This window comes from Candoia aspera, chromosome 11 (assembly GCF_035149785.1).
Source record: "Candoia aspera isolate rCanAsp1 chromosome 11, rCanAsp1.hap2, whole genome shotgun sequence".
Classification (NCBI taxonomy): Eukaryota; Metazoa; Chordata; class Lepidosauria; order Squamata; family Boidae; genus Candoia; species Candoia aspera.
Window position 1 is genome coordinate 2,450,103 of NC_086163.1, and position 15,160 is coordinate 2,465,262.

The following is a 15,160-nucleotide window of genomic DNA, read 5'->3' on the forward strand; positions in this document are numbered from 1 at the left end:
ACCCCCTATTCTTGATAACTATTGGCCAGTTTCCAATCTTCCTTTTTTGGGGAAGGTTGTGGAGAAGGTGTTTGGATAGTAGTTGCAGAGTATCTTGGAGGAAACGGATTATCTAGATTGGTTTCAGTATGGAGATAGCACTGTTGTGCTTGTCAATGACCTTTGGTGGAACTGGCATGGGGGTGCTGCATTCATCCTTATGTTCCTTGATCTCTCTGAGGCTTTCAATACCATTAACCATGGTATCCTTCTGGACTGGCTAGGCTGGTTGGGAACAGGAAGCACTGCGTGGCAGTGGTTTGCCTCTTTCCTCAGTGGTTGGTCTCAGTCTCCTTTCAGTGGACAGGAGAGGAGAGATCATGCCCACAACCCTCACTTGTAGCATGCTTCAGGGTTCAATGCTTTATCGCCTTCTGTTTAACACCTACATGAAACTGCTGGGTGAGGGCATCTGTCAGTATGCTGATGTGATGGAATGTGAGGGTGACCTTGGAAGACAGGGGAAGAGATGCCACCTAGGGAATGATCAGTTAAGAGAGAAAGGAGCCTGCAAAAGAGTAACAGCAGAGAAAGAAATTTAGGAAAGACCCACCCTAACTACTTGGGCAGTAAATAGGGAGGGTAGGAGGTTTGTGCTTTCAGACTTGCAAGATTCTGTTAATGGAGCCTTACAATAAAGTAGAATTAACTCATCTAGTCGTGTTTCCTGTCTGATTTACCAGAAAGGCTGACAGCTGATGATACCCATCTGTACATCTCAACCTTGGGCTGTGCAGGTAAAACTGTTGATGTACTGACCTACTGTCTGGAGGCTATTTGGGTCTGGATGGGGTAGAACAGACTTCAGATGGTCATTCAGGCCCTGGCCAGATTGGACTACTGCAATGTGCTCTACGTGGGGCTGGCCTTGAAAACCCTCCAGAAGCTACAGCTGGTACAAAATTCAATGGCATGAGCAGTAATGGGCACTTTGCCCATGTGTCACTGCTGCAATGTGAACTGCATAGGTTGCCAGTAGGCTTCTGGGTGCAATTCAAGATGTTGGTCACCACCGATAAAGACTTTCATGGCATAGGGCCTGGTTAGTTGAGGGACTAGCTATCTCCAATTGTTTCTGCCTGCCTGGTACATTTGGGCAGAGTGGGTGTGTTCCAGGTCCCTTCAATTAAATGCTGCCATCTTGTGGGACCATGGAAGCATGCCTTCTCTGTCATGGCCCCCACCCCCTGGAACAGCATCTCCCCAGAGATACGGTATGGATGGTGCCCACTCTCTTGGGATTCTGGAAAGCCCTTAAGACCTGGCTCTGTTCCCAGGCCTGGGGTTAATGTGCTTGCTATGTATTGGTAGGGCCCCTGGCATACTTTCGTACTGTTTATTGTTATAGCTGTTTTAGTCAGGGCTGCATGTTTATGTGGGTTTTAACTGTTTCAATTGTTTTACTATTTGGGGGGGGGGGGTTGTAAGCCTCCCAGAGTCTTCTGGAATAGGTGGCCACAACAAATCTAATAAATTAAATCACATTAAATTAAATATTAAACCGCTGCGGGTTAAACCGCTGATCTGCCGATCGGAAGGTCGGCGGTTCGAAACCACGCGGCGGGGTGAGCTCCCGTTGCTCGTCCCAGCTCCTGCCAACCTAGCAGTTCGAAAACATGCAAATGTGAGTAGATTAATAGGTACCGCTTCGGCAGGCAGGTAACGGCGTTCCGAGTCGTCATGCTGGCCACATGACCCGGAAGTGTCTACGGACAACGCCGGCTCTAAGGCTTAGAAACGGAGATGAGCACCGCCCCCTAGAGTCGGGCACGACTGGACTTTACATCGAGGGAAACCTTTACCTTTACCTCTACCTAACCAATATGATGCCAAAGTGGTGAAGTGTGCACTGTGAGGTGATTCGACCGTTTTGTATTTGTTTTGTGATGTTCCAGGCAAAACAGGAGGGGTGAAGCTTGGATTGTGACATTGTGAGGCATAGTTTATCAGCCTTCCCACCCCACCCAGCCTCATATAGACTCCTATGGGAGAACTGAAGACTGATGGGAATGTAAATGACAGATCAACCGGTTTAACCTTCTGGTGTAATGAAGCTCAGTCCTGCAGCTTATGTATTAGTATAAATGTTGGTTACACAAAGTTGCATAGGAGGAGCTCCACAAGGCTGCAACCAATGGCATTCCGCTCACCCCCACTTAATACAGGTCTTCAAAAGGCTTTGAGTAATTAAACATTAGATAATCCATGTAATAGAAATCATAGCTACGCTGCCTTTGAGAAGGGGACAGCTGCGTAAAATATTGTTGTGTAATCTGAGTGGTTGTTCTCTCTTCATTGGAATGTCTATCTTTAAACCTAGGAAAAGTCAAATTCTGCGGGGCATTTATCGAATGAAGGAAGAAGTTGGCATCTTCTTCCATGGTTTCGAATTTTCCAATAAAGTCATAGTCTACTAGGCAAGGACTACAGAGTCTGTTGATATGATCCCAGTGGATGTCCATGCCGACTGGCCGGTGCACATCAAGAAGGTACTGAATGAACTCTTTGAACTGGACTCCAGAGCCCGTCCTCAGAGCATCCTTGGTGGCGTTGGTGCGATACTTTGAAATAATGGACCTACCAAAAACAGGATGGTAATAATTGTTCGGATGCTCAAACTTGTCTCGAAATGCTGACACTAACTTCTCAAAGGGTTCGCGAACAAACAGCATCTTAGTATAAGTCTTGAGCCTGTAGCTGATACCTTTGCGATCAAAGCCATCCAGCCTCTTCAGATAATTCCCGTAATGTACTGTATTGTGCTGAATAACCCTGGCTGAGGAGGCTAGTCCATTAAGAACCATGAGCACTCTCTTCCAGTTGGAGCAACCAGCTTTAGGAACTTCACAATATAAAATGCGATATTTATCTTCAACGAATATCCTGGAAACATGGTAAGGTGTGATGACTCCTTTGCTGTTGCTCCTGTATTTGGAGCATGTGTCTCTCATGATGCGTTTTCTCTCTCTTTGGATCTCGTAGAGGCTTCTCCACTTCAGATCATCTTTCTCCTCTGCTTTCAGGATGGGCAGGTTGAAGAAGGAGCCATTAACTGCAATCCGGATGGGGCTTCTTTTGAGGACAAATTTCCTTCTCCGTTGATGGGACCTGGCAGAATTACCAGCTGAACCTTTCTGCTGTCGGTCTTGAATCTCCACGAAAGCCTTCTGGGTTTGGCCTGAGCTTCGATGCTTCATAGACTCATCTTGCATGGGGCGTAACGAGGCCCTCTGGTTTACAACTGGGAAGTCTTCTTCTGCATTCGCCTGCATTTTCCCACCTGGATCGTTGCTCGATGTGCCTTCCTAATGGAAGAAAAGAACCAAGGCATTACTAAACAAGGCAGCATTCATCACACAGACAGCTTGTAGCGTTTAATGATGCCAGCAATTTGTACCGTTTTAGTTCAGCCAAACTTCAGCACGCAGTGCATTGTTTTACACACAGCGCTGAGGCTGCAGTAATGATTTTTTTTTTAACCTTCTATTTCTGAATGTATTGCTACTAATCTGAACATCAATTCTAGAGCTAAACCTGAGAACCCCAGCTAGGAAACAGGTATAATATTTTTCAGAGCTTAGATGCAAGAGTGACATTTTCGTTTTGGAAGACATTGCCTTCCGACAGCAGTTTTTGGGGATCTGGAGGAGCAAACATTGGAAGATGGCAGCCATGGCATTGTGATTAAAGACCTACCCTACTTTGTATGTATGGCAAAAGGACTGGGTGTAATCACAATGCCACATTGTCATCTTGGAGACTTTGATTCCCCCTCCTTGCAGATGTCCTCATTCTCAAAGCTGAACATCGAGGGAAGTGTAGAAATTGATTCTGTATAGAAGTGAAAATAACAGTTTCCCCAGTACTGCAGGGTTCTCACTTTCGTGCTAAACTGGAATGCTTCCCAATTTATAGACCCCTTGAGTGGGAAGGGGCCACTGAGGCCATGAAGTCCAACCCTTTGCCCAGTGCAGGAATCCCAGTTCAAGCATCCCAAATTGCTGTCCAACCTCTGTGCAAACACTTTCAGAAATAAAGGGGAGACCAGCTTTCTTCTGGGTCAGTGGTTCTGCTGTTGTTAGGAAAATGTTTTTCTAACATGCAAACATTTTTCTGCATCCTACACTCTGAAATGGTGGAGAACAGAACTTGTGCTTCTGTGAGATCTCCCTCTAGGTCTGTGAAGAAGGCGATCAGTTTGTTAGGCCTTCTGGATTCCCAACATACCCTTAATAATAACATCATGCTGGGGCATGGCAGTGCGCAGGAGAGGAACTTGCAGGGACATCTACAGGGCATGTTAAGAAAGTCAAGATAGGGACCATGATTCTGTGATTGAAGACCTGGCCCTTTTCTACATGTATTGCACACGTATGTCAAGTCTGTTTTTTGAGTTTGTCAGTTGTGTGAATAAGGCAAACTGTCATAATATTTGCCAACTTGAAGACATTTTTAGGACTAAAATGTGTATATATTTTGATGCAATTTCTCCAGGCATATTTATTTTTTCTTGCAATTTAGCCTAATCTAGGCAGTTTTAGTAAACAAGTTTCTGGAATATAAATGCATTTTTGTTCATATTTTTCATATATGTGTTTGCGTTTGTCTAGAGAGTTATACATACTTTTAACTGATGAATTGCATTGCAAAATTCAGAAAAATGCAAATTTTGATTTATAACTAATTAGAACAACTGAAGGCAACCTATGGCCCTTCAAATTCACCAAGTTTGCATTCATAGGTGACTCCCCCTGCCCCCAGCAAATACCAGGGACTCAGCTCTCCCTCAGTTCTCCTGCAGTTACTTAAATAACCCGGAGGGGGGGGGGAGGAGAGTCTTTGCATTATTCCAGCTGATTTGCAAAGGCATGACTTGATTTCACCTGCGCTTCTTAACCATAACTGGGTGGTTGCAAGCAGCAAAGCACCAGCAGGGGGAGCATTTTCACCAATGTATTTTCCATTCAGAATGAACTGAGTGACTTGAAGAAGTTTTTGATTAGCCAGATTTGATGCAAAATGTGGTTATGCGCAATATTTCTCATGAAAAGTGCATTAGATTTATCCAGTCTAACCAACTTTCAAAAATATATTTCAACAGCTTAATAGATTGAGAGGACATAATGAAGGAATTTGCATTCATGGAAACATCCTTCTCTCTTCAGGCTGTCTTCCTTTTGCCCAGCCTTCCCCATGGATTTCAGAAAGACAAGGAAAGAAAAGAAAAGAAGAGAAAAGGCAGCTTACTCTTTTAGCTTCCTGAGATCCCTTGCCATATCTCATTCCTAAAGAAAGAAAAAACAAAGGGTTGTCACAAGTGGGGTCTGCACAAAACATTGCATCATCTTCCCTGGGTTATCTAGTGGGGCACTTTCCTCTAGCAAGGGCTTTTCACTGCCCCCCTTCAGTTTCTATCTACTTCCACACACTTCGATATTCTGACCTTAATCGTCAGCCTTCCCCCTGGGTCCACTTCCGGAAGGATTGGGGTACCCTCCAAGCCAAGAGGATGGGGGCAGACATCAGGAAAAGAAATCCACAACAAGGCCAGTCTGTAACATAGAATTTATTCTGCCTGGGAATTACACTTTTATGAAAGTCTAAACAGGCAGCTTGGTTAGTATAATCAGTTGCATTAATAGGAGGCATTTGAGCTTCTTTACTTCTTTGGAAACAGCTAACCAATTCTGCCTTCTGTCTTTCTTTTCTAAAGCAAATGCCAACTTGCACATGGCAATTTCCAGCCGCTCATATATTCACAAGAAATTCATAATGGCTGGGTTCCCACAATACTGAATCAATTTAAATGGAAGGAGCAGTGTGTGATCCTGTAGTTTGTAGGACCCAGCCGTTGTCTTAGCCACGTGAAGCCAGCAATTGTCAACCTAGCTTATAGTTAAATGTGTTATGTGAACTTAGCCAGTGCATCCCTGCTACAGCCAGGTGGATTCATGCCATCACCTCTTCAATGCAGCTGCAGTGGCTTTCTTCATCTCTGTTTAAGACTGAAGAAAGGGGAGAAAACATAGTGAATGTCTCTTCTGGATGTGCTTCCCAATTGTGCTCCATGTACTGCCCATGTGCTGCTTCATCCATTGGTGATATCCCCCACTGTCCAAAAATACTAGGCCTTATGACTCAAGAAAAATCCGTTTTGAATCAGCAATTCAGCTATTTCAATTTGATCTCACAATTTTAATCAATTTGGGAAAAGTCATCCTTGGAGATGTGCAGAACTGCCCAAACAATCAAAATCAATTTGGGTGCATCTGGTGCAATCTGACAATTCAGCTTGAGTTGCTGTTTCAATCCAGGAAGTCAATTCGATTTGGGGATTTGATCAAGTGACCTTGAATTGACTTTTTGGGAGCTCTGAAAACAGGTTTGGATATGTACTAATTCACCATTTTTACTCATTAAGTTCCCTCATAGAAGACTTGTGAGTAAACTTAATAGTTGCAAGGATGAAGGACTTGTCCTTTTATAGATTTCTTAATTCTTCAAGAAACAGAAAACAAAGTGTAGAAATCAATGGGCAATTTTTTCAGTAGATAGAAGTGAAAATGGAGTCCCTCCAGGATCTGTGCTGGAATTAGAGCTTTAAAAAAGTGTTTATAAATGTCTTGACTTGGGGATAAATACAGATATGATCATGCTTACAGATGATACCAAATGATTCAGGGTGATGAAGGCCAAAGGTGATTGGAAAGAACTCCAGAATGATCTCTTTAAACTGGCCAAATGGGCTATGAGCTGTCTGTAACTGAGCAGGAACAAGATCTTGGGACCAACTCAGTGTGGCAGATGTTGAAAAGGCAAATCTTAAATATCCTTTGGAAAGGGACTGGAAGTAAAACTGCCCATGTTATAATGTCCTTATACAAATCTATGGTATGTCTGCATCTGGAATATTTCATGAAGTTCTTGTTGACATAATACATACAGGAAAAGTAGAGAAACAGGCTACCAAATGGGTAAGGGCTCCAAAATCCTCCCTATGAGAAAGCTGGAACAGGCGACCTAAGGAATGAGCTTGGAGTGGATAAAACCATGTGTTGCATAGAGAAAATGGGGGACTAGGCCAGGGAAATTCTTCAACCAATGAAGTTGACTGGAAGGTAATTTAAAACAAATAAAAGGAAGTCCCTCCTCATATAGCACATACATGACTGGTGGAATTAATTACGACAAGATAGGATAATGGCCACTAGCTTTGGTGGCTTTAAAGAGGAGTGGAAAAATTCATGAAGGACAGATCTAATAGCCCTTGATAGGTCCATTCTTCTTTAATTTATTCAATACCTTTTTAAAGCCACCAAAACTGGTGACCAGTGAGACCCAATGTTACCTCAAGGTTGGGGGCAGACCACTTCCAAATCCCAGTTGCAGTTGAGCTATGGTGGGAGAGGAGAGGGGTGGGGCTCTAACTCCTGCCTGCAAATTCCCCCACCAAGATTCTGATTGGCCTGTGTGGAAACAAAATGCTGGACTAAGGGGCGCCTTCTCCTGATTCAGTGGGGCTTTCTGAGCAATGAAGGACCTTGATTAGATCCAGGTGTCCCAGAGAAAACAAGTGGTCTGAAAAGCAGGGGACTTGGAAGCTCCGGAAGGCAGGGAAGAGACCAGCTGATAGCTTTGTGGCTGTCTGGGGTTTGGGTCGCTTTGGGGATCCATACTGGATTGGAGGATTTGGATCATACCCCATTTATTGTACCTCATGGACTGCTAACAATTATGGCTCAATAGCGGAAGCACTTAATAGCGGAAGGTAGGACCTCTCAAAACCGGCTACTCCCAGGAGAGAAGCTCATCATTCTTGATTCTTTGTTCTGTTATTTAGTTCATAACTGGTGTAGCACTCCCCCTCAATTTTCTTTAGGGCTACAGCAAGGAAGGGAAGTTGCTACTCCCCACCCTGGAGAAATCACTCCCTTGTTCTTGAAAGCTTTATGCAAGCATCTAATTCTATCTGATCTGTCTAATTCTCCAGGTGTTTCTGGAGCATCTTCCGAGAGCATCTTGAGAAATGATACCTGCTTCAGATTCATTGGATGCTGCTGTCTCACCATAGCGCCCATCGGAGAAGCAGCACTGCACAACCCCCAGCTCACCTCTGCCTTTGGCTAGGGTGGCAGCTTGCTGATTGCAGTGCATGAATGCCAGTGGCTGGCAAGGTCAGGATCCCTGATTTTCAGCACAAGAGGGAATGCAACTCACCTCCTTCCCCCCTTAGTGAATGTGGCTGACATTAAGCAGCCTCTTTTGTGCATCTCCCTAGAAAAGATGCTGCTGCTTGTCACTGTCAGAGTTGCCTGGGGAAGCATCAGTTTAATTAACGGGGCCCTGCAATCGCCGGGCTTTTGACAGGGAGAACTGCAGGTCGGTGTCTGTTACATGATAGCAAGGACACCTCTTGGAAAGCAAAGCTTGGTCCCATCAGATTCATATTTAATGCCTCCTCCGCTTTCTTTGGCCTGGCTGGGGAGCAGGTGGAGAGCTGCCTGTTACTCTTCCTCAGTTAAGTGATCACAGCAGGATGGGCCATGCTCAGGAGCCATAAACGCAAGTGAGCCACATCCAGGGTTGGATTTCAGGCTAGGAGTTGCACAGTGAATCATCAAGCTCAGAAGCACAATTAATGGTGGACATCTTGGGAAAGTTGACAGATAACATCCTGGCTACTTCCATATGTCTTGGAGTATATTGTTATTATTGTTGTTGTTATCATCCCATCTTGCAATTAAATGTGTGATCAAGACATCTTACAACAATAAAACATTTAAAAAGTACAGAACTGAAGAATAAAGTCAAGAAAATTAAAATCAAACTTTAAATCAGGACAATTAAAGTCAGTCTAAGGAAAGCTTGCTGAAAGAGGTTAGGTTCTGCCATTTACCTAAAAACTGGGAGTGTAGAAGCCAAACAGGTCCCTGGAGAGAGCATAATTCCAACTTTTCCTGCCAGCTGTGCAACATTATTTAACCAAAAAAAAAAAAGAGGTGGGGAATCTTTATTTTAAAAAAAACCCACCAAAATCCTGATTTCACACACTGGAGGAATGACAAACGGTGGGCACTGAGAATGCCCAGATTGGAAGAATAGATGAAGTGGGCCACCGGATGGGAAATTGCTGGTGACTGTCTCATTTTCCAGGTATAGACTAACTATGCTAGAGGTCAGCTGCTGTCTGTTTTCCTAGCTTCTGTCCCACTGGTTGGAACAGGGAGTGAAGTCATGAATCCAGGAATCCATGACATTGGGAACCATTTGCATCTTCTGTGTTCTTGGACCACAAAGAATCCTACTGCCTCTGCATTTTGGATATGAGCTGGAACTGGCTTCTCAGCCCTTGGATCCAAACACTGGAAAGCAGGTTGAACATAACAATTTTTGATTGTTGTTGCTGCTGAATATTTATTTTATTTGTTTGCTTTAAATTGCCACACATTTTTTGGCCAAGGAGCTCTCTGCCTCATAGACAACAGGATTTTTTTTAGCCCCAACAAGTCTATTTCCCAATTTTGTTTCAAAGGTGCTTTGAATCTTTGCTGGAAATGTGAACAACATGAAGGGACATTTTATCATGTTTAGTGGACGTGTAAAAAATCTGAAGAATTTTGGATACAAATACATACATGAATTCAGAAGATTTTAAAGATTAAAGTACAACTAAAACCAGAGATTTTTCTTTTGGGACTAATGGACAGGCAACTAGAGAAAAGTCATGGAACTTTCTTTTGCGAGGTCCGGCTGAGATGCCTTTTCCAGCTGTATCCTTGCAGCTGTGGGTCCCCTCCCCTGCCTACCCATGCAGCCAGTTTGCCTTCTCCATGGGTCGGAGGAGAACCGAGCGGAGGGGTGGCAAATCTGCAGACTCTGTGGATGGATGGCCTGGGCTTGGGGGCAGAGAGGGTGTTTCTTCCCCTGAATAGGGTCTGTTCCCTGACTACGGGTGAGTGCCGGGGGGAGGGGGACTGACTGATCACCCTCAGAGTTATGCAAGACCCTGCCGATCGAGTGAGAGTGGATGGGGGGGTGAGGGCGTAGGGTGGAGTGGGCTGGTTCTCTGGAGGTGCCGAGCGCTAAGCAGCAGCAGCAGCAGCAGCAGCAGAAGTTTTAATTTCCAGTTAAAGTACCTCCCAGGGTGGAAAAACTTTCTAGCTGATGTGCTTTCTTGTCTCCCTCAACATGATGGACAGCCAGCTGACATTTCTGACACCGTTTTAACAAAACCTCAGCTGGGCTTGGCGGCTGTAACCCGAAGCCAGTCTCGCTTGCAACAAACACAGCCCCAAAGGCAGAAAGCAAAGGTTCCTAGTCAATTACACGCTGAGTTCACTCAGGCTCTGAAATCTGATACTTGGTTGCAATCTCATAGAGACAAAGTAACTTTTGCTGATGGCTTATGCTGGGTGGAACATAGACTCTATGTGCCTGAGGCTTTACGTGCAAAACTTTACACCGTTCTCATGATGATAAAATGGCTGAGCATTTTGGATTTGTCAAAACTTTGCACCTAATTCGCCAGCAGTTTTGGTGGCCCACACTTTGCAGTGATGTCAAGGAATATGTGGCCACTTGTCCTGTGTGTGCCATGTCTAAATGCAAAGAAGGCAAGCCACAGGGACTGTTACAAAAGGTGGCTGATCCCACGAGACCCTGGGAGCAGATCTCTATGGATTTTATTGTGGATTTATCCCCCAGCCAAAAGAAAACAGTCATTTGGGTGGTTAAAGACTTTTTCTCAAAGCAGGCTCATTTTATCTCTTGTGCTTCGTTGCCAACGGCCCCGCAATTGGCCAAGCTCTTCTTACATCATATCTACAGGTTACACGGTAGCCCCTCCCGCTTAATTTCGGATCATGGAACACAGTTCACTTCTCAATTTTGGAAATCATTTTTGAAGTTGATTGGCACCAAGCAGGCTCTATCCACTGCTTGGCATCCTCAAATGGATGGTTCAACTGAGATTCTTAATGCTACCTTAGAGCAGTTTCTTAGAACTTACATTAACTACCATCAAGATGATTGGGTTGACTTACTCCCATTTGCTGAAGTGGTATATAATAATGCTGTACACCAAAGTACTGGGAAAACCCTTTTCAAGTTGTTAATGGCCACGACTTTGTACCTATTCCAGAACTACCCCAGCCTCCCTCCCCTTCTGGCTCAGCGGCTGACTGGGGCACCCACATTTCGCACTCATGGCCAGTCATTCAACAAGCCTTGGCTGACACCCAGGCTGCCTATAAAACACATGCTGACCAGCACCGTTCCCCTGCTAGTGACTTTAAAGTTGGAGATAAAGTTTATCTGTCCACCAAATATATCAGATCCTCCCAACCATCCAAAAAGTTGGCTCTCAAATTTATTGGGCCCTTTCCTATCACTGACATCATTAAACCTGTGGCTGTGATGCTTCAACTTCCCCATAATTTAAAACACCTCCATCCTGTCTTTCATTGCAGTTTGCTGAAACCTTTTCATGCCTCGCACCTCTAGCACCCATCTCCACACCCCCTCCTCCAATTATGATTGATGGACACCAGCATTTTGAGTTAAAGGGCATTGTGGATTCCAGAAAGCTTCGAGGCTCCCTGCAATATCTCGTCCGCTGGAAACATTTCCCTCACCCTGAATGGGTGCCTGCTTGGCACGTTAATGCTTCTGATTTGATTAGGCGCTTTCATCTTGCCTATCCTGACAAGCTGCATATTTAGCTTCTTGCTTGTTATTAACCTTTCCTTTTTAAGTTTTCTTTTTCCAGGGGGGCAGTATGTCATGGTTACTGTTCCAATGTTCCTGAAAAACATCGTAACGGGTTCCCATGCCATGGGGCTGACACGAGCTGCTGTACGGGAGGGGGCTGCTCCTGTTCCTTGTGCCAGGCTGCGATGCGAGGAGTGAAGAATGAGGAATGCATGTTGGGTTATCTTGCCTGGTCAAGGACGTTTCCCACGGACCGGCAGGAACCGTTAGGGGCACCTGTGGGCATGGAATTGTGCTGACTGTGGGGGGAGGGACTGGGAGTTGCTTGGGGATTTATTGGGAGACATCCCACGCTTTCACTATTCTCAGCTTTGCTTGTGATCCTGCATACTATTCATAATTAAATCAGATATCCATGAAAGCCCTGTGTGAGTCTGATGGTGATTTTGAATAGGCAATCATTACACTAAGAGGCCTTTGCACACCTCTGGGTAGTGCACCAGTTGTGCCCATTCCTGGACGGGGAGGCTCTACTCACAGTCACTCATGCCCTCATGACCTCCCGTTTGGACTATTGCAACGCACTGTTCATGGGGCTGCCCTTGAAGAGCATTCAGAAGCTCCAGCTGGTACAGAATGCAGCTGCCCAGGTTGTAAATAGTGTCGGCTACTCGGCACATGTAACACCACTGCTTCGGGAGCTGCATTGTGTTTCCGGGTGCAATTCAAGGTGCTGGTTGTCACCTTTAAAGCCCTTCATGGCTTGGGACTGGGTTATCTTAGGGACCATCTTTTCCCAGTTGTTTCTACCCATCCAATCCGGTCCAGCAAGATGGGCATGCTCCGGGTCCCGTCAGCCAAGGAATGTCGGCTGGCGGGGACCAGGAGACGAGCCTTTTCTGCTGTGGTGCCTGCCCTCTGGAACATCCTCCCTCCTGAGATAAGGATGGCCCAGACCCTTTTGGCTTTTCGGAAGGCCTTGATGACTGGCTGTGTGCAGAGGGCCCCGTTTCATGGTTGTGTTGACACTGATGGTTTTTAAAACCTCTTGGCTGTATTTATACTTAATTTTTCTATATTGCTTTAATTGTTTGATTGTTTTTATTGTTGTTAGCCACCCAGAGTTACTGGTTGGAGATGGCAGCTATAGAAATTGAATAAACAAACAAACAAACTTTGTTTTATATATGACAGCGGCAGTGAGACTATTATATGCTCAAAAGTGGAAAAGTTCAACACTCCCCACAATGGAGGAATGGCTGGTGAAGATGCTGGAGCCTGCAGAGATGGCTGAATTGACTTCCTTGATCAGAGAAAAGACAACATCCACGTTTATGGCTGACTGGAAACCCCTTATGGACTTTTGCATGAAACAGAAAAAAATGCACTTATGATCTGTGATTTTGATGGTTAGGAAAAAAATGCATGATAGAAAAAAGTGAGCTTTTTTTGTAATAATAGAATAAGAGAACTTTGTAATCATACGTATGTTTGCTGCAGAGAAAATCAGAAACTTCTATTTCTTTTTATTCTTTTCACTGCACTTTTGTTTTTTTCCTCTCTCTCCCTTTTCTTTCTTTCTTTCTTTTTCTTTCTTTCTAACTTGTATTAGATTAGGTTAGTTTTTATGTTCTCTTTAAAAATTTTAATAAAATTTATTTTTTAAAAAGTGAAAAAATGAAAACTAGTTAACTGCCAGCAGTTAAACATCATTGTGTGACTGGGAATTTCTCACAGCCTGGTACTGCAATTGTGTGAAATGATACATGGAATGTTTTTGTCAGCTCCGATGTATTTCTTGTCCAACCGCTGTTATCAGCTATAGTCTCACCTTCAGAACAAGTTATTAAATAGTTGCTGTTTATCAGCTTAATAAAGAGAATTGCCCAGGAAAATATGGTTTCTCTTTTTTTTGATTTTTTCATTTGACTCTCCCTTCCTCTCATTAATTCTTACAAAATCTGATGGCTTTGCACAAATATCAAAACATGTACATCTAATAGGTTTGCCCAATTTGTAAAGTCTCTAAATAGGAAAGGTTAAGATTAACCAACTTTAGCATATTATGTAAATGCAACTACTGGATCTTTAACTAACCTAAGTAAGTATGCTGTGTTAGCACAGCCAGGTTTTCTGTCTACCTCATTTTTAGAATTGCAGTTGAAGCACACAGGTCTCGGACAAATCAAAACAGCTCTCATTTTTAAATTAACTTCCCTGAAGTGGCATTGTTTAAAAATGTTGGACTATGGCCCCATCCTCTCTGGCCAGCGTAGCAATGACCGTACCAGCTGGGGATGATGGGAATCACAGCCCGACATTTAAAAGGACATGAAGATGGTAGATCAATGAATTATATTTATCTGGGAACAAGGAAGAGACTCAGTTTGAGTAGCTGGCTTAATTTTCAAGGGAGAAGCAGAACTTTTATGTGAAGAAATTCGGAAATGTTCATGGAAAAATGCCCTTTTTCATCAACTGGCATTTCCTGAGAAAAGTTGCGCTGGTCCGTCTCTGGCCTTAGCTGCATTCAGTTACACTGGAAGGTATTCAGATATGAAAGGGTTTGGTGGCTGCAATATTGTCTGAACTTCATTGGTCTTCTTCAGATCCTCAGAAAGAAGAAAAAATGTGGGCAGGGGAAAAAACCAAGGGTTAAATATAAGATTCTCCAGGATTCAAATGAAGGAGGATGTAATGATTGCCTAAACCCAAATACTCAGTCTCACAAGCTCGGGCTTAAAGATAACTGATTTATTAAAGGAATAGTATGCAAATACAGAGAAAGCTGAGAATGAGCAAAAGCGCGCCAAATACAAACTTAAAAAGCCTTGCTTGTAAGCAGGTCCCGCCCCGTCGCTCGTCAGGACGCTCCCCCTCCCAGGTGCTGAAAGCCGTTAGACGCGCCTGGGAAAGTAACCTTGAACAGGAGCGCAAACCCAAACATGCATTCCAAGCCCTCAAAACAATGGAGGGCGAAAGAATGAAAAAAACTCCGGGTGAAGCAACACGGAACAGAGAATGACATGTGAAACGTTACAATGTTAACCAGACATTAGAATGAGAACATGACATATTGCCCCCCCAAAAGAAATCAGGGAGCCGGTTTGTCAGGATAGGCAGAGTGAAAGTGGGCTACGAGACGAGGAGAATGCACGTCTGGAGCAGCAACCCATTCAGGATGAGGGAAATGTTTCCAGCGGACGAGGTATTGCAAAGCGGAGCGCTGGCGTCTGGAGTCGAGGATAGATGCCACCTCGAAGTGTTGTTGGTTGTCAATCATGAGGGGAGGTGGAGGAATGGGTTGTGGATGCCAACGGTCTGACGACAGGCAGGGTTTGAGTAAGCTACAATGGAAAACAGGATGTAAACGTTTAAGGTTGTGAGGCAAATCAAGTTTAAACGTAACAGG

General features: G+C 44.3%; 1 protein-coding gene across 3 annotated transcripts in view; it reads right to left on the reverse strand.

The window, feature by feature from the left end:
- Positions 1 to 2,077: 2,077 nt before the first annotated feature.
- Positions 2,078 to 15,160, reverse strand: part of CHST8 (carbohydrate sulfotransferase 8) — a 281,616-nt gene continuing 268,533 nt past the window's right edge. For all 3 annotated transcript variants that reach the window (XM_063312859.1, XM_063312860.1, XM_063312861.1), the window contains exons 3-4: positions 5,287 to 5,324; positions 2,078 to 3,344 (exon numbers count right to left, since the gene is read on the reverse strand). In XM_063312859.1, coding sequence (XP_063168929.1) covers positions 2,196 to 3,344; positions 5,287 to 5,324 — 1,187 coding nt within the window. In that variant the 3' untranslated portion in view covers positions 2,078 to 2,195. The remainder of the gene's footprint in view (positions 3,345 to 5,286; positions 5,325 to 15,160) is intronic.